Source organism: Chaetodon auriga, chromosome 1 (assembly GCF_051107435.1).
Source record: "Chaetodon auriga isolate fChaAug3 chromosome 1, fChaAug3.hap1, whole genome shotgun sequence".
In the NCBI taxonomy this organism is placed as follows: Eukaryota; Metazoa; Chordata; class Actinopteri; order Chaetodontiformes; family Chaetodontidae; genus Chaetodon; species Chaetodon auriga.
Window position 1 is genome coordinate 16,323,725 of NC_135074.1, and position 19,518 is coordinate 16,343,242.

Here is a 19,518-nt window from a genome sequence, read left to right on the forward strand (position 1 = left end):
TAAGCCTCTTTGTCCCAGACTCCCTGTTTAACAGTCTCCCCCACATCTCGCTCATCTTTACTCTCTTCCCAGCAGCCCGTCAGTCCCTGCAGGTTCTCTCCACATGTCTGTACTTCATAATCACTCTCTCTCCTGGTACACATGCTTTTATTAGCGAGTGGTTGGAATACACTCTTAAGTGCTCCATCAATCCAATACAGCTCAAGATCTTGTCATTCAGCTCACTTGCTAATATGACTGATTGACACTATCTTCTGATCCTGCCTAGAAAAACATACCCTGAATGTCTTTTTGCCAATTAACTGTGAATATTTTACATCATTTGACCATTTTTCAAAGCATGGGCACAATTTTCCATTGATTTCCTACTCTGGCTTCTATGCAGTGGATGGTTTCTTTTCCTTTCAGTAGGCTATGGTATGAAAATACATGACTTAAACTCAACTCAAACAAAACAGACTGGGCTTTTTCACAGCAGACGAAGTTTAAAAGCAACGGGCTGATTCATGGCTGTGACTGGTGGTCAAAGGAGCGGCTGTGGATAAACACATTTAATTTCCTACATTCGTAAATTCTTCAAAATAAAAGTCCCCCGTTATTTTTGCTGCGAGTGTTAGAGGTGTGCTGTTTGCGTAGGGCCAGTGAGAGCCTGTTGTTTGCAGCCCTTCATCCAACATCTGGCTGTTTCTGCTTGTACTGTTCTCCCCTCCAGTATTAGTAGACTTGCTTTTATTGAAGAATTGCTGCTAACAAAGCTCCACTAATTAGGTGATGAACACAATAAAAGCCTCCATTATTTTGTTATTTAAAAACGTTGAATGTGAAGCAGCAAAATCAGGTTTTTCATCAGCAGTCACGTAGAACGACTCCTATACAGCTGAAAGCGAACATGATGAAGGAGTAAAATAAAGCAGATATCTGAAAGTGCAAAGGGGGACACAGGGGAGAAACTAGACTTCAAACCACAGAGATTCAGTTAGAAGCTACAAAGTTCTGAGAGGTGAACACACAGAGACTTTTAAAAACGTCTTTCTCTTTGGTCTCCTGCACAGACGTGAGTTGAGTCAGCTCACACTTGTTTAAGGGGGAGAAGTGGGGTTGTCGCATCCTGCTTGGAGGCAGGTTGCCGTGCTTTGGACCAACTCTGGAGATTGTCCGTCTCAGGCGAGGCTTGACACAGCGAGGCACTGAAGCTGAAGCAGCTAAATGCAGTTCGGCCATCATTCGTTTTGTCATTTATGCCGGTGCTTTTCCTACAGTAGCATGTCAAAATCTTGAATGGCGTATTGGTAAAGACCTTTCAAATCAGTCCCTGCTTTTCACCACATTTAGCACACAATACTGCCTTTCAAGCAATATTCAAGTGTCTGCAAGTGATTTTCATACTGTACTAAAATGGGTAAAAAACGGTCTCTATCTGAAAGGAGGAAAATCACTCTCAAACCTTGTGATAGCATTTAGAAAGTGGCAGGCAGCACGACAGAATCCTCAAGACGAAATCTGACAGCTATCTGAGACTTTATCATGCTGTTTACACCGAGGCAGCCATCATGTTAATGCTAGTGGTTGTGTTATGAGCAATGATGCAAATCAAGCTGCAGTGCTGCAAATAGCAGGTTTATGGTAACACTGAATGTACACAGTTCTTACAACACAGTGATGAAGGAGCTTTTTATCCACCACCACAGATAGGGCAGTTGACTCAGAACTGTGTAAGGAGGACATAAACTGAGGCTTTATATTAATCTTACTCTTCTTTTGTATTGTCATTATGGAGTTTACTGTAGTTTTATGCTGATTTATCTACGGTTTTATTTTGTGAGTATTTATTTCCTGTGTCTTGGTAATCTGCGTAGTTTGGTTAGAATGGGAGCTTTTCCAGAAGAATAATTTGAACTTTCGAACCTACAGTAGCTTGATTTTCAGGTAGGCTGTAGTTCACTGGTTAAGTGAAAACAGACATTATTGGGTCGGCCACTCAGGTATAAGCATTGTGCAATTAATGGGCTAAAACATAATAAAAACTGCCAATATGGTTCTTCAGACTAATTGTCTTCTCTACCTTCCCCTCTCAGGTGGAGACAGTATTTGGTTCTCCCAACATGACAGTGGCTTATCACGTGACCGGAGGGGACAGTGTTTACTCTCCCTCCGTAGTGATGGAAAGCTTGGACTCCTATGGCCGCGATAAGCTGATTGCAGACCTGCGACAATACCTCCCCATGGTAACAGCCCTGCCCCTCCCAGTTGCATTATGGAGAATCAGCCCAGCCACTGGATTCCAGTTGAAAACAGGTCAGATGGTGTTCAGTCAGGATGAAAAAACAAAGTTAGATTTAGATTTAGATTTGCATATACATATATGTTCCTGCTGTAAATGTGCGCTGGACTGATTTCTAACTAAACTAAAATAAATATTGTGATACCACATTACAGTTTAGGAATTTAGATACATAACAGCTCAAATATTATATATCATCTCAGTGTTCCCAATATATGCACTGCCAGAGAGACCAAAGGCACAGTGCTGTAGCATCATGAAGAACAATAGCTCTGCCAGCGCACAGCTTTGTGAGCTCATTCTGTGTTTATGTTCCAGTGCTGCAGTTTGTGGGAGCAGGTGATGATCCTCGGTCCTGTCGCTTCTCTCAGATGATGGAACAGAGGCTTGAGAAGGTGTTTTCTGAAGCGCAGGCTAAAGTGCTCAACACCAACAGCAGACTCTCTGTGCAGGTACTGTGATTTTTTTTTTTTTTAACATAATGCAGTCAGACTCAGATACATGTCACGTATACAGAACCATCCAGCAACCCAAACAGCAGTTAAGATATATGGTTTAGACTCGAGTATATTAAGTATTGTTTGCAGCATATTAGAATACGTGTAACTTCAACAGTTTTGTCCCGTTACACATGAATATTACCATGTGGTTTAGGTTATTTGGAAGCTACAAACAGATTCAATTTGTGCAAAATTGTCCTTAGTGTATCAGGCTTTGCCTTTTAAACAAGAGCTGCTTCTGAGATGCAAATTAATAATGTTTAGGGAGGCAATGTTTGTATTAACTTTAATGAGCCGCCACATGAAAGTGCACACTATATTAAAGCTAATTTAATGGTTATGCATGGATGAAATGCTATAATATTTTTGCACTCTTTCATGCCTTGCCAGCTTCCTAGCTGTAATGCTTCTGGATGATTTTCATATTTGTTGATCCAAGACAATAATTGCTTATTTGATGTTTGTCATCTCTACTGTGCCATTTTATTCAACCAGATTTGTGCTAGTCTTGTAGATTTGCACACTACAGTAATGTAATCCCAAGCATTTCACATGATTATACATACATAAATATTTTTCTGTGTCCTCCTCTTACTCTGAGCGTGCACTCATGTATTTTTTTTTTTTTCCCCAGATGCTGAGTGTCTCCCAGGCAGCAGCCTCTCCTGCTGTGTCATTGGTCTACACTGTGAGGAATGGGACTGTCTTCCTTAATGGCACCACTGCCTCAAACCTCCTTGGTCAGCTGTCAGCTGAGCTGGTGGGCTACTTCCTCTTCTATCCACCACTTATCATTGCTGAGCGTAAGTTACAATTTGCATTCAGAAATAGGTCTGTTAGGCAGGAGTAATTGAATACTCCTTACAGGGGGAGACACCAGAAGTAACTCATGTTCTCTTGGGAATGGCTTCTTCTCCAAATACAAATTAGACTCACCTAGTTTTTGCCTTGTGCTGAAGCCTGCAAGAGGTCCTGGTCTGTCAGGCTGCATCTCACAAAGCATGCTTGTCTCCCATCTTTGGATCTAGACCTTTGGACAAAGGAACTGATAGATTGATTGACTACAGTAGTAGAAATCAAGATCCATTCCAACCTAGAAACTGCAGTTGATTTATTTCAGCATTCACATGAAGCTTAGAAAGTCTATCTGGGCAATGGATGAATGCAGGAATGCAGTTGTTAAACTGATGTCCAGTTTCTCAGTAATTGGATGTTTGTGACTGTTTTGATGTTTTACGATGACAGTTGTTTTTTAATGATGGAGTCACTTAAAGATAGTTGATGCAAAGACACAACTAAGCCCATGCCTTTCATCTTAGCCTCCTTTGAGGGCATACTCAGCCTAGCGCTCCATCTGTGTTAGAGCTGTGCTCAGAGAAAAACAAACGAAGAGTGGCAGGGAATCAGTAGGAGCCTAAACAGCAATCCTAGTGGGGTCCCAGTGTGCAGCCTTGTTTCCATCCCCAGTGTAACTGGGGAATGAAATGTAAACTGCTCAGTGGAGGGAGATATGGCAGATGCAGATATAATGAGACATCATTTTTATGGTACTTTATTGATCCCTGAAGAAGAGATACATTGTTGTGCTTGACCTCGTCTACTGTAAATTCAGAATATAGGTTCAGCAAAAGAACTGGGCTGCTGCCGCTGATGCAGGGAGTTAAGATCCTTTCATACACACAGTTTTATCCAGATATTCCCTGGAAATGTTCAGTGTCAGGGTCAAAGTCTGCCACAAATCAGAGCCTCTTGCCATTGTTCTAAAGCAATAACAAGTGACATCTCGCAGCATGTACCCTGAAGTCAGCTTGTGATGCATTTTACTTGAAACTTATATGCATAGTAGCTAATAGCACGAGCAGGGTAGACAATCTTGTTCAGAAGTCTTGCAGTCTTCTGTCTTGCAGTCTTCTGTCTTCTTGTCTACAGAGGAGGCATTTCAACAGATTTTAATCATTACAGGTTTCTACACAGTGTGTATAACACGAGTGAAACGTGTATTTTTAAGCTTCATTGTGTGCCTGACTGCAGTGATTCTGTGTTGGGCTCACAACTCTACCAAAATACAGGTGACCTGTGCTCAATATTGTTCCTGAACGCATCCTGTGTAGACACTGACAGACAGCTGATCTGCTCTTCTGCTTACATGCTGGTCACGCTACACCTCCTGTGTAGATTTGGTGTTACAGGTTATATGTGTGAAAGGGGCCTCAGTGTCTTGTATAATGCAGTTGTCTGTAACCAAACCTCTGTTTTATCAAACTTAAGGGGGTCTGGAGAATCTCTGGATCAAGGAGATGTTGGAAATCCAAAAGCAGCCATTGGATTGTCTGTAGATCTGAGGAGGCCCATGCCTGCTCCTCTGGTCAGGTTTACTGTTAGAGCAGAAATAAGTCTCCCTGGCTTAATTTGAATGGTTTCTAAGATAGCTGCATTGCTTGAATTTCTCCAGACTTCTTGGTCAGTTTGACAAGACCAAGCTTTGGCTATTCAAGATCATGCTCAGGATCACAGCAGAGCTGATGCTTGAGCCAGGATTTATGCTAAAGGGCTTATGTATTGCCTAAGCCATCGAGCTGAGCACAATCGTGAAAGCACTTTTTTCTTTTCTCTTCTCCTTTGCTGAACCCAAATGAGCTATGAATCTTCTCTAGCCTCCCAGAGTGTACCTGGCCGGACTATATTTAGCAGATTTAGCTGTTGAAGTATGGAGTATGTTAGATAATATCTGCCTGTATGGAAAGAAAAACGGGGGCTGTTGTATCCTAGGCAGAACTTGAAAGGGAGGCTGAAACTGTACTCCCTCCCTCCTCATTTAGATATCTAAACCATCCTGTGACCCATCTAGACCACCCTGAGACCTGGTGTTAGAGACAAATGGGTCTCAAGGCTGCAAATGAGACCAAACATTGGACTTAATGCTTGGCCTCAATTATTTACCCTTGTCATTTGTCCAGATTTGTATTTACTGTACACATGACCATGGTCATGTAATATTTTATGAGTTAATGCGAACAGCCTCAATGTGAAATTACACCATAAACCAGCCTGTAGTGGATTATGGGATACAGAGGGCCATAGATGATGCAGATAAGACACAAAATTAATTTGTTTCATCCAAATAGGGAAAACGACTGTTACATTTCTGAACTGTATATACAGAAGGCCTCTGGTCTGATTATGAGTAAATGAACATAAACAAGTGTCCAGGTTGCATCCTTTAAATCTAGTTGCAGTCTCTGCAGCTGAGCTGGGATGCAGCATCAGTGTCGCTGAGGGTAGGTAGCAGTTTTGGTTTACACACTGTTTAAATCAAGATGAATAGGATTTCTGCTTGTGAGTATTGAGTTAAAACTCATTCTGCGTTGGGGTTGAATTAAGTTCGAAAATGAAGCTACCCACGGACAGGATGATTCAGTTGGGGAGCAGAGAAAGACAGGAAGACAACTAAATAGCAAGAAGAGGCTCCAAGGGAGCAGAAACTGACACGGTGAAACACCCAGTACGACAGGGGCATAAGAGGAAGAACGAGAGAGTGTGTGACAGTGATTTTGCTGTGTTTGTTTTGTTGCCTCGCCATTAGTGATATTACACTGTTCACAGGAGGTGTGAGCATATGCTGGCAGCGGCTGCCTCCTCACTTCAAAGGCAATTACCGTGGTAAATAATTAACAGTGGGGGATTCTCAGACCACCTCAGGCTCTGCTCTGACAGAAAAGGCCTGGGATCTCACACCACTCCGAAGTGGCCGTTTGTAGCACCGAGTGCTCTGTCATTCCTGTGGTGCCTGTGTAGGCTGGACAGCTTTACTCCCCCTCTGCTCTTCAACAGTCTCTCTCAGGTGGAATATGAGTGGAGCTGTTTGCAGAATGTCTCTTTTTGGACCATAGCAATTGTTGAAAATGTAACCCGAGCGCTGATGTAAAATATGAAATGATATTTTAATAACAGCTTTCTGTCACTGCTTGGAATGACTTATAAATGCTCTTCAGTTTGAATGCCCCAAGCTCTCATCACACAACAGCAGAGGCTCGTGTGAAACCTCCTTGCCGATTAATATTCCACGACTTATAGACAATATTGGAGTGATTCTGCTGACAGGCCTGCAGCCTTATCCATTAACAATGCTACAGCCCTTACTGTTCCTCTCACCCCTCCCTCCCCCCACACCCCTCTCTCCTGTCATGCCTGAGTGTACATTTCTGTAGCGAGTCTGCTTTCACAGGCCAGTGATACAGCATTCCCCCAAACACTGCACCAGCCTCCAGCACAAGAGCTTAATCAGGCAGGAAATAGATGTAACAGAACACAGAGACAACCAGAGCTCAGGCAGCTGAAAGCTCTCCTTGCTTCTGTATTTGTCTGACATGCAGCGATAACGAGGCTTGAAACTGAGATTTCAACCACACAAAATGCACCAAACTGTAAACTGTTCCCCTGCTTCACAAGAAGTTTCAGAGGTTTTTTTTGTACATTTGGCACAGGTTTATAAGCTCTGGTGCCTCAAAAAACAAACGCCCGACTGGCGGGACCACCACTTGTTACAATGAAAACAGTTGCAGTAGTGACAATGAATGATTGTTGTTTGTGTATTTCTCTAGACTGAACATTGATTTTGCTGACCAGTCGAAAGGCTGCCACTCTATGGTGGCACACAGCTTAAAATTTTAAAGGGCTTATTGGAATGAAATGTGGTGAAAATATGTGATTCTTTGGCGTTAGCTTAGCACAGTTTGCAGGGGTATTTTTTTTTTAACCATGCATCTTCACCTTTTAATGCTGATGCTGAGAGGCGGAAATGATTCTGTTTTTATGCCTTTGCAGCAATAGAGTACCACAATCTGAACACCTCCATCGCTACCAGAGACTTCTGGGTTATCACAGGTATGGACATCTTAGTTTTATATCATGTTATTTCCTAATTTTAAAAAAAATCGTCATCAGGTGGAACTTTCACGCTATCTGCTTATGAATCTCTGATGGAACACACTTGACAGTTTTCTTCATTTACTACTTCATGATGCTAAAATCATGGAAAGTGAAGGACATTACACATCTTCTTATGTTTATAATCAAGTGAATGACTACATCCACTGAGCAGCATGAATATCTTGCAGTGTTCAAGGGCACCATCACTGCTATACTGTATAATGGATGGGTCTTTCAGATCAGGCTGTGTAGCTCTTAACCCTCCACTTACTGCGATGAGAGGCCGAGTCAGTTCAAGATCACTCCCTTGATAATGAGATTTACTCACACTGAACAAGATGTACAACCAGGATCATTGCTTTTCAACTGTTGATAAAATGGACCGGATTTAAGCTGCGTTAGGTGATGTTTGACCACTAGGGGACTCTAAAACAAGCTTCCAGGAAGCACAGCCCTGATTTTCTTTAGTTTAACAAGTTTTTATGGCTTATAACAACTTGTCAAATTGCATATCCATCAGACACAGAGCAACACAAGCTTCCCATAGGGCCCTTACAGCCTGGGAATCCTGCATAGGTCTTATTGAAATCTTTTTTCGTCTCACACACACACACACACACACACACACACACACACACACACGCTCAGGCACATTTCTAATTTGGCCTCTGTCCCTTCTTTCTTTATGCTACTCTCTTTCCTTGCCAACAATTTATTTTCTCTCTTAACAACCATCTGGCCATCCTCCTACTTTTCGTCTACATTTGCAGTGATCCAGGACGTGGATAACGCCAGCCTGGAGGGACAGTACCAAAGCTTTGCCAGTCTAATGGAGCAGCGGCTGGCAGAGCTGTTTGTGTTGGCAGGGCAGCAGGGCACTCGTTTCAGACGAGCCACTGCTGTAGGCAGCTACACTGTCCAGGTAAGAGACTGGCATGGCAGCCCACAGGGAGGGCCGCGTCTGACTTACTCTGCAAGAACAAACAGAGTCAGAGAGCATTTTAGATCATAAATCACTTCAGATTCTTATTCTGAAGTTCTTGTTACTCAGATGGCCAATGAAAGCATTAATCCAACAGTTTTGTTGGCGTATATCTTACACTATGAATATTTTATGAGATCCACGCTTTGATACACACTTCTGCACACACTTGCATGATTACTTGTGGTCAGCCCTTGGTAATTAGGGATTTTCTCACCTTATCATCTGCTAATTGCTCCACAAAACAAGCCAGGGGTTCAATGTTTTACTAAACAAGTGTTCTCTTCCGTCCATATGGTTTTTCCTCTCGTGAGACTCGATGCCTAAATGTGTGGTTGTACTTCGTCAATACTGAGCATACTGTAGTTTGAGGTAACGTGTAGTCCCTTTTCTTTTTCCAATCAGATGGTGAACATTCGTAGGGTGGCCGGGTTGAAGAATCCGGCAGAGATGACCTACTACGTCCAGCACAAGGGCGTCCCTCTGTCGGGCACGTCAGCTGCCAAGGTCCTGAACACAGTGGATTCTCAGACCATGGCGCTCACCCTGGGCTACTTTGTCCAGCTGCAAGCAGAACGTAAGCACAGCGTCCCTCGAGCATTTGACAAGTAGGCAAATAGACAGAAACACTGCCAGACTAGACATGCAAACCAAAACACATGACTCATGCTGAGTTTAGAAAGAAGAGCTAGTGCTGGGTTGAGGGCAGTAGAAGAAAAGGTTGAGAAAGCGTTTTGCTCTCTAATTTCTCTGAAATGCTCCGGGCAGGACAGTGTTTGTTTGGGCTGCAGTGCTGCTCAAGAGAAAGGGAGAAGGGGAGAGAAGGGGAGGCAGAGCTGGTCAGGAGAGGGGGGAGGAAGAGAGAGGGAGCATGCTGCATTCTTTTATAGATTGTTGCCTACAACAGCTGAATCAGGCACACTGTCTCTAAGGTTGAGCAGTGTCATTTAGCGTGGGTGTGACGGATGCTTCTGCATGTTTTAACAGCAAAAGTAAGCAGTGTATGCTTCCAGTGAACCATCAATGGATTGTTATCATTTTCTCTTTATAGTTATAGTTTGGATGCATGTAAGGAAGTGATGATGGTGAAAAAGTGCTTTTCTTTTTCTTTTTTTTTTAGCTGTGGTCAAGAACCCTCCTAATAACCTTTGGATAATTGCTGCAGTGCTGGCCCCCATCGGCGTAGTAACGCTCATTATTATCATCATCACAGCTGTGTTGTGCAGGAAGAATAAAAATGACTTTAAAGCTGATGCCATCGGCAACCTCAATCCTCGAGCTAAGGTATCTGTCTTCCTCTCTGCAGTATGTGTCTGTCTGTATGTGTTTAAGTAAACAGAAGACTCGTTCCAGCTCGATTTTGATAATTGGTTCATTATCTCAAGCTTCTCAAATGCAATGATTTGCTGCTCTTCTCGGTTAGATGTGATAATCTGAACCACGTTTGGGTTTTTGACAGTTAGTCGGACAAAATAAGACGTCACCTTGTGAATTATAATGAAACAAAATGATCGATTGAGAAACTAATCAGCAGATGACGCTTTAGCGAAAATAATCATCGGCTGCAGCCCTAGAGCAGGTGTTTGTGGCTTTTTAGCTTCGGTTTGCAGACTATGTGGTACAATATGTGTCAGTGAGTGATGAGGATGACTGTGTATGCAGACTGCGTAACAGAGTTTTTTTTGTATTGTATTCTGTATTATCTGCATTACGCCATCTGTACAACCTCTTTTCATGCATCACTAGAATCCTAGTCAGTCTTGAACCGTGAGCAGCATACACTGTTTAAAACATCTTCTCTTGTTGTCAGATGGCGTATCGGAGAGACGTGGGCTATTATCACCAGGTATCTGCCTCTCTTTATTTCCTCTCATTACCGATCTGGGTTTTCATCTTCAGGCCTCAACAGTGCCAAAAGTGGGATTTGAATGGGATTCTGGGCAGCCGTCACCTATGGTATATTTCAATAAATCTTGCTGTGCTGATGAGAATGAATGCTGCAACAGCACTTGAAGAAACAAACCTTTCACAGTGAGATTTTCTTGGATGAAAGGCTGCTATTGCCTGTTCTGCTTATAGCAGTCTCCAGATGGCAAATTTGAAAGACTAAGCTTTACAGAGAATGATTATTATGGAGATGTGTTTTTCTACCAGAAAGAGTGTGTGTGTGTGTGTGTGTGTGTGTGTGTGTGTGTGTGTGTGTGTACTGACACTTGTTTGTTTTGTGTAGAGAAGATTGAAAACTGTTTCCATTATTGTTGCATCAATGGTGTTACAATGTTCTAATCAAAGTTATCTCTCTACCTCCATGCCTGTTGTCTGTTCTGCTCAGCGGTTCTTATCACTGCAAAATGTCTCTGTAGACGAATGGACAGCAACACTCAGCACATCCCACTTCTTTATTTATGGAATTTCATAAGAGAGAAAGTAATAAAATCTTCCATATTAAACAGTGAACGTCACTTCATTGCTCCTTTCAGAGCAGATATTATTACACGAAACCTAAGGCCTGCAATGTCTCATTATGTAAAAAACATGAAAAAGCCCAATTCCATCATGATATGAAATCTTACTGGGTCGCTTCTTACAACCATTCACATTCACAGCAGAGAATATACTGTAGCCAGCTCTTTCTAATAAGTAACCAAGGAAAAATTCTTAAAATGCTCAAAGATCGAGTGACTCCTGCACGTCTTCTGTTTTACTTTCACTGTCTGCAAGCCAAACACTTTTATCATAAACCCTTGTTAGAGTTTCCTACAGTGGCACTTTTAGTTAGTGAGAACACCAGATCCGAAGAAAATCTTTACTCTTTCTCTATATGTCTGTGCATGTGTGTGTCTGTGCATGTTTGTGTTTGTGTGTGTGTGTGTGTGTGTGTGTGTGTATGTGTGTGTGTGTGTGTATATGCTATAGCAAATGAGAGGCTGTACAGTATGTTCTGCAGTCAGGAGAGTATCATGCATTGATTTTGCACAATGGCTTGGGCAGTGATGTGTGTCTGACAATGTATGACTCTGTGGTGAGAGTAGTCCTAAATATTTCAGTGTGTGTGTGCGTGTCTGTGTGTGTGTGCGCGCATGTGTGTATTACCCTTTTAGCCTCAACCTTCTCTATAAGCTTGTGGACATCCAGTGTTTGGTAAAACACCACAAATCCACCTCCCTCTCATCCTCTAATATGCTCTAATGTTTAACTTCAGTACTGTATTTCCGTGAAAGTCTGCAGATCTCATCTCGTCACCGCCCACTGTGAGTCATTTATTTGACACGAATTTGGAAGAGGATGAAAAAGGGCCTCAGTTAAATCTGTGCTTATCTATTTCAAGGCACAGCGGCGCAGTAATCCCAGTTCTGTTCCTTAAATCCTCTGGACATCTCTTCAAGATACACTTTCGGGGTTTTTTTTTGTAGATGTCTGTGTGCGTGGCACTTCTGATTGACTAATGAATATCTCCCTGTTCCTCATGTCAATGATTACTCTTTATGACTACAGGTATGTGAAAGGAACTCAGTCTTACTAAAGCTGTCTCTTTTGTCTCTCTCCATTAGCCAGTCCAGGGTTTTGATTATGCCAAGCAGCACCTGGGCCAACAGGGAGGGGATGAGGAGACCCTGCCTGTCAGTCAGGATACCTTAGTGATGTCCCTCCAAATTCGGGACACACCACTGTCACTAGAAAAGGCCCTGCAACAGGACGGAACGGCCAATAAGAAAAGCCTCACCGCTGACAAACACAAAAGGTATCATATATGCCTACACGTAGTGACCTCCTCTGCTGTAATGTGTCATCAAAAAAGTCAAAATATCCTAACTTAACCACATCTTGAGACAGTTTTCGTGTTTTCAGGCACAAAAGACTTAACTGGAGATTGAAGAAAACAACACTGCTATTATAATAAGACAAAATCCTGAGTGTGTAGGTGATGTTGGCCTTCAAATAAAGTTTCACTACACCTTATTGATATTCAGTCTAACAGAGGATGTGTTGTATTTTCATTTGGAGATAACACTAATCCATGTGCATGATTATTATCAATGATAATAACATCAATAACAATAATATCACATTGAATTAAAGTCTGTTTTTTTTAAGGCAGTTTAAATAAAAAAGATTCATCACTGTCTTTGCAAAACCATCAATGACACAAAAGCTATAGCAGAGACAGTCAAAGACAGATGTGTTTGTCTACAAATCCACGTCAAACAACTCCCAAATGTAAATTTAAAACATTGGCCAAGCTTATGACTGTTTTTTAATCACATACCTACTTTTCTTTGGATAATTGCAAGTTAAGCTGTTATCTTGAGATCCCTAGTTAATTATTTTGTTTTCTTGAGATAACAAAGCTCGTTCTCTTGTGATAACAGGTTGATTTATCTTGTTATCTCAAGAAAAGAAAAAGCCGTTTTCTCACAGGATAGTTACGGAGAATTTGAAAACTGGCGTCTGGTTCATTTGAGTGACGTCGTTAGAGAGACGGCCAGCAGCTGCTCATATGAAGCCCATTATAAAGGCAGAGGTAAAGACATTATTAAGGCCATCCGGTTTGCCATGAGACTTCCAAACCTGTCCCACTGTGCACAATGACTCCCACAGCATCTCCACATAGAACACAGACACCTGTTGACTGTGACCGCGACTTGATCAGCAAATTAATGGCAAAGGATGTCAAAAGCTACTCAGATGAAAATGGATCAGTTTCCTGCATTGATCAATAATGGCTTCTCCATTGTGTGTGAACTGTAGAACTTCAAACTGTATATCCTATGAGCACTGATACAAGATGTTTTTTTTCTCGTTTTTAACTAGCCTACGTAGCGTGAGCTATCATCTATTTAAGCCAACATTCAGTAACTGGGAGGACCTGTGGTGTGGTCACGTTTGTATTCCTCTCAGAAAATGGAAGCTGGCGAGCCTGTCTCACCGACATTCGCACCAATAAAGAGCTGCTCAGGTGGCTAACGAGGTCGCTGCAGACATTTGAATGTAAATAAGCACAGTATTGATTTTCTAACCTGGTATCATTGTTCTCTCTTTGATCAGCTTGAGCTCTCTTTGTCACGGTTAACATGCTCACATGTTAGAAGGAAATATGTTGCACCCTCACACAGATGATAATCAGATGAATCATCTCAGTTTATTCAGAAATAGTTTAAGGTTTATTTCTCCTATGGAGACTGAAGGCAACCAGAGTAGCACTTTTGCTTACAGTATGTGCGTGCTATCTCAAGAATTGCACCACTGCTCTGTCAGAAAGCTCCAGGGTCACATGGAGAGAGGCAGGACGATAAAACACAAAGATCCCTCCAGCCCCATTGTCTGTCCTCATTCTACCCTGATGCTGAGTGATGGGCAGTCATTAGCAGAGTTCTCTGTATGGGCAGGTGAAATTGACCACTTTCCATCTGACAGTTTGTGGTACTGTTTCAGAAATGAATTGCCATGTTCAATCAAGTTAAATTATTTAAGCAAGGAGTACAAAAGGGTGTAATTTTTCAAGGCCATGCAGGATAATGAAATGTCAAAGGAAATGTATGTAACAGAATAGGGAATCTGTAGTTTGGAGGTCCTGCTGTAATGATTTTGGAGACATCTGAGGCCGCAAAAGTTTTTACATTTTTAGTCATCAACAATGTTCAGCAGCGTTTATCCGGTTTTCAACCAGCTATAGCATGATTGACTTTTATTAGCCACATAAAGTTATCCTACATCTCAGTTTTCATTTTCAGATCTTTCTCCAGATTGTTAATAAAGTACATTTGTAGATATATATTTTGCCTGGAATGGGGGAAAAAACATCTCAGTACTGTGTTTCTGTACTACTTGTCTGTATCACATGCTTTTCCAGCCGCTAAATCAGTGGCTAGCTAGGAAAAGCAGCCTGCATGATTTTAACTCATCATATCAGCACCATTGACATGTGAGCGAATGCTGTGTTCATTCGTGTTCATTCATTCATTCAGTCATGTGTAGGTTCATGTTTCACAGCTGACATCTGAGTGAGGGTGAAACCTGTCACTCACCTGTTGTGCCGCCTGTTTGAAATGACATCTGTCCCAAAATGCCTGTTGAGCCCTGCCAGACAAAGAGAAACTTGTGAGATGATGCTGTGAGGTTACATTTTTAAAAGTTATTATTTAATTTCAAAAGACTTAGATAGTATAATAGTAGCATTATGAATTCAGAGCCAGGATGCTGGTACGCATGTTGAATAAAGAAATGTAAAAACATGCACGCATGCCTGCCCTCCCTGAAGTCAGTTGTTCTTAGGTCACGCAACTGTAAGCCTCTCAACACCTACACAGGATCAAACGTACGACCCTCTCAAATAGCCATTGTAAACATATGTAAATGTACACCTCAATTAATTATCACACATTCCACATCTTTGTAGAGCCTGTGACTGCTGCGTGGCGCCGGCTCTCTGCAGCACTGCCTCGACGAGAGCGGGGAGGGCAGCCACTGTTCCTCTGTCTCTCGTTAGCCGTTATCATTTTTACCAGACAATTAGGGGATAGACCACGGTGCTTTGATGTCACTGTCAGCCTCGTGGACCTCTGAGCTGCTGCTTGATCAGCTCTAATTCCAACTACACTACAGCTTTTGAAGCTAGCGAAACAAGAATTGGATAAAGCAATTGTTTGTCCAATTAATTGCAGAAGCAGTCTTGCTTCACTCTGGATGGCTAGCGCACTGATTTCGAAACACTCACAGTACATACTTAAGCATCCACAATCCACAAGAGGTAGAGACTTCATTAATGGAAATGTGCAGAATAATGTACAAAACATACAAAACAGGCAGTGTGTAGTGATGGTTTTAATGATGAACACAAAAGAACAATAGTAATACATCATGTTTACTGGACTCAAGCTAGAGAGATGGAGAGAGGAAGGTGAGGCTGTTAAAGGGAGGGATGACATAACCTGGCTGTGAGCCCAGCTTCCGGAGAGCTCACCGCCTTTCCTGTTGCTATGGTTACTTGCAGCAAGTTGCCGAGTGAGGACGGTTCCGTCATCAGCAACGAATCAGAGAAGCTGAATTCCGGCAGGGGCTTGACAGCGCTGAAAGTCACAGCACAGCAGAAACTGACAAAGGAGGAGACGCGCAAGAGGGACGGTGAGAGTCACACACTGATGCAAATACAAATAATGTATTCTACAGCTCTGCTGCAGACAAGGTCAGGCATGTCACAAATGCCAACAATCTTTTCCCATTCTTTCCTGCGTGGAACACTTTCCCAGTGTCCTGTTTCTCATGTGCACAGGTTACCCACTGCCACTGCAGCTTTTTTTTTTTTTTTTTTTTTTTTTTTAAGGCAGAAAGGTAGCCACTCAGCAATAAGCAGAGATGGACCCGATGAATATGCATGAGGCAGACACTCTGCTGACATGATACAGTTTGTCAGACTAGTGGATGCTGTGTGACAGACTGGCAGAAACACATACAGGCACACATTCACTAATGCAAAAATGCAGAAAGACCATAGGAAGTCACACGCATCTCAGTTTCTTCCAAGATGGAGAGCAAGTAAAAGACGTTGAACTATTCGATGTGCTATTCTCATCCACTGAAGCTAAGTGTTCCACATGTGGTGGGCGTGAGTCAAATTAATCAAATTCACATACTCTGCTTGTAAATTGGATCAAGCTGGCTAGATTATGATTTTCTTAATGGCTGGATTTGAATAATTCATCAGCTGAGTTAAGGGAAAGTAGAATTGAATCCAGTTTGTCTGATGTCAGATAAGAAATGAAAGTGCAAAGTTAGTTTCTTTCATCTATCACAGAGATGCATTGGCACAACCTTTGAAGCCAGTGCTATCTTTGTGATCTATTGTCTCCGTCCACCACTTCATTTGCTGACACAGACGAGTGATGTTTGACATAATCCCACAGTGTCAGCCTGAGAGAGAGAAGGAGAGAGAGAAAGAGAGAGAGAGAGAGACAAAGAGGGAGTGTGACAGTCTGCTGCCCTTTGACTGACAATGTAATGATTAGAGGTATTTGTAGTCTCTTTGTGAGTGAACTCCCTCTCTGTTCTTCAGATCCATATGACACCTCCTCTGGCTCCCTGCAGCTCATATCCATAAAGCCCATGGCGGCTCAGCCCAACTACTCACACCCTGCATCCTCTGACCGCAACCAGGACTCAGCTATCGTCAATGGAGAGGTGATGCACGTGCACACATCCATTCTGAGCTAACAGACTTAAAAGATGCACGAACGCAGACATGAAAAGGCCAAAGTTGGAACGGTTTTGGTTATCTCACACAACACATTCCTCAACAGTGTTTGTGTTTTCTCACTGGGTCACAGTGTACAGTCCTCAGCTAGCAAAAACTTGGTGTCAAGATCATCCTTGCCGGGCGTCCAATAGCTCACTTGACAGAATGTGTGCCCAATACACTAAGGCTTTGTCTTTTGTCCAGGTTCGATTCCAGCCCAGAGCCCTTTGCTGCATATAAAGGCAAAAAGACAAAGAAAAGCCATCTTTGCCCTCAGGCCTTCAGAGTGTTAAATGGTCTGCCCAACCATGGACACAAATGCTAAGTTTAACTTTGTATTCAAGTCATACATCATTGGAAAGATACGATTCTCGTGATTCGATTGATGCAAACATTTCAGGATATAATTACGACAGCAGATACAATCAATGGCAACAACAAAACAAACAACCGAATATGAAATTGAGGCCACTCACAGATGAAGTGTCATCGTAATCCACTAATCAATACCACAAAAACAGTCTGGTTGCGTTGGCAAAGGTCCGGACAATCAAATCCAGTAAAACATTTAATGCACTCTAACCTTTCGATTGACATCTCACTTGACCAAATATGATCTTCCATGTCATGTTCACAGCCGATAATAGCCAACAAGTGCTTCATTCTCTTTTTTTGTGTAAAGATCGAGCAAGTTTCGACTGATTGTGCAGATGGCTGGCACTTTGTAGTGCCAATGAAAATTAAAAAATGTTGATCTGCAGCTTCAGTGGGTAATTTACAGCCAAATCGAGGAATTCAGTGCAAATATTACACAGGGTTCGAAATGATAGATATAGTAAATGGCCTCAATATAAAGATATATATATAAATATATAGTCAATTTCCAATTTTGGAGAATGCCGGGACATACTATTAGAAGAAAAGTATGTAAAATCCAAGTATCAGTTTTTATTGAACTTGGACTCGGGTAAGGCTTCATGCTGTGGTTCCATTGTGTTTGGCAGATAATAAGTCCCAGATAGTCATCTGCAAGCATCTATTTGCAAAATAGAAACCTACTTCAGTGTGTTACTTGTATCACTCATTGCCAGTAGCATTTGCAGTGATTCTGACTGCTGGGAATAAAACGTCCGAGTGTCACATTTCAGAAGAGACCGAAACCATGCATGTACACCAAGTGGTTCAATAACAGCTTTGGGTATGCCTTGGAAGATCATTTTAGGCACATTTTACAGGAATGGGAAGAGGGCGACATTTGAATCAAAATGTAATGACGTGTGTGGAGTTGTTTACTTGTGTTGCCAGACCTGTCAATCAGACTTGATTAAACCACAACCATGCAGTCGTGATGAAGCAGATTAGCTGACATTTTAAATGTTAAATAGATAAGAACTAACTGTAATTCCCTAACTGCTTATCTAAACTTGAATATTAATTAATACAGAGATCTTGAGATTTGAAACCAAACCAAACCAAAGAGGCTTAGAAAGGTGCTCCATTCTGACATCAGTTATGTCCAATATAATAGATTTTTTTTTTTCATGGGAGAGAATTTACAGTGTCCTTTAAAATTAGTTACATGATTTACGGCCTTGTTTGATTTCATGTGATGAAGCTCGGACCTCTGATGATGACATCAGAATATGATCAGGTGTTAAAAAACTTAGTTGTTAACACTCAAAAGGGGCATTTTCTTGCAGCACTGTACTTAGATATATTGTAAACTCATCCAAATGTTATTCCCCAGAGAACCTGAACGATGGACCGACTTTTATCATGAGATCAAAGAGCTGAGAACAATTGGTCCAGTAATATGATGCGCCATTCATTTTCAGAGTTTATTATTCTCATGAACCCACTGATCTTTCATCCACACATGCATTTTAAGACAAAGCAGTCGTACCACACACAGCAAGGAGAACCTCGTGTGTGTTTGCATTCTCATCTCCCTGCGTCTCTTTGCACCCCCGCGCCCTTTCCTCTCTGCAGGTGAACTTGGCTCTGAAGCAGAAGTCAGACATTGAGCACTACAGGAACAAGCTGAGGCTGAAGGCTAAGAGGAAGGGCTATTATGACTTCCCCTCCACCGACGGCAGCAGCAGCGGTCGGGCCCTGGCGCAGAGGCAGCGGCACGGCCATGAGAGGGCAGCCGGTGAGCATGGCAGACCACTGGAGCCTGATGATGAGCGAGGTTCCACTTATGTCAAGTCTCACAGGAGGTGAGGGGAGAGTGGGAAAGCAAGTGGAACCTGGGTTTGGCTGAGTGTAAACAGAAAAGAAAATCCATGCTTACTTAAGGGTGTGAGGATACAGTTGGAGCGTGGCGCAGGTGACGTGGCATTTCCTATTGGTTGATTGGGCCAGTTATCCGTTCCTGCTGATATCTGCCTTGCCCAATTAGCTTATAAATAACTAAAACTGTCTCCTCTAATGTCGTCATTATCCTGTCTTAGTAGGCAGTGAGCGATCCATCAGGCCTGTCTGATTAGTTTGATCCAAGTCCTGAGCTTCCCTCATGGAGATAAGAGGATTGGCAGGGTGTCGGACAGTCCACTACACTGGTTCTGTCCTGCTGCGTCTGCTTTACAGATGCACA

General features: G+C 42.3%; 1 protein-coding gene across 1 annotated transcript in view; it reads left to right on the forward strand.

The window, feature by feature from the left end:
- kiaa1549lb (KIAA1549-like b) overlaps positions 1–19,518 on the forward strand; it is a 60,214-nt gene that overhangs the window by 32,097 nt on the left and 8,599 nt on the right. The window contains exons 5-16 of the mRNA XM_076726875.1: positions 2,076–2,295; positions 2,600–2,733; positions 3,416–3,584; positions 7,606–7,665; positions 8,481–8,632; positions 9,098–9,269; positions 9,813–9,976; positions 10,503–10,538; positions 12,244–12,434; positions 15,684–15,814; positions 16,743–16,867; positions 18,912–19,141. Of these exons, the coding sequence (XP_076582990.1) occupies positions 2,076–2,295; positions 2,600–2,733; positions 3,416–3,584; positions 7,606–7,665; positions 8,481–8,632; positions 9,098–9,269; positions 9,813–9,976; positions 10,503–10,538; positions 12,244–12,434; positions 15,684–15,814; positions 16,743–16,867; positions 18,912–19,141 (1,784 nt within the window). The remainder of the gene's footprint in view (positions 1–2,075; positions 2,296–2,599; positions 2,734–3,415; positions 3,585–7,605; positions 7,666–8,480; positions 8,633–9,097; positions 9,270–9,812; positions 9,977–10,502; positions 10,539–12,243; positions 12,435–15,683; positions 15,815–16,742; positions 16,868–18,911; positions 19,142–19,518) is intronic.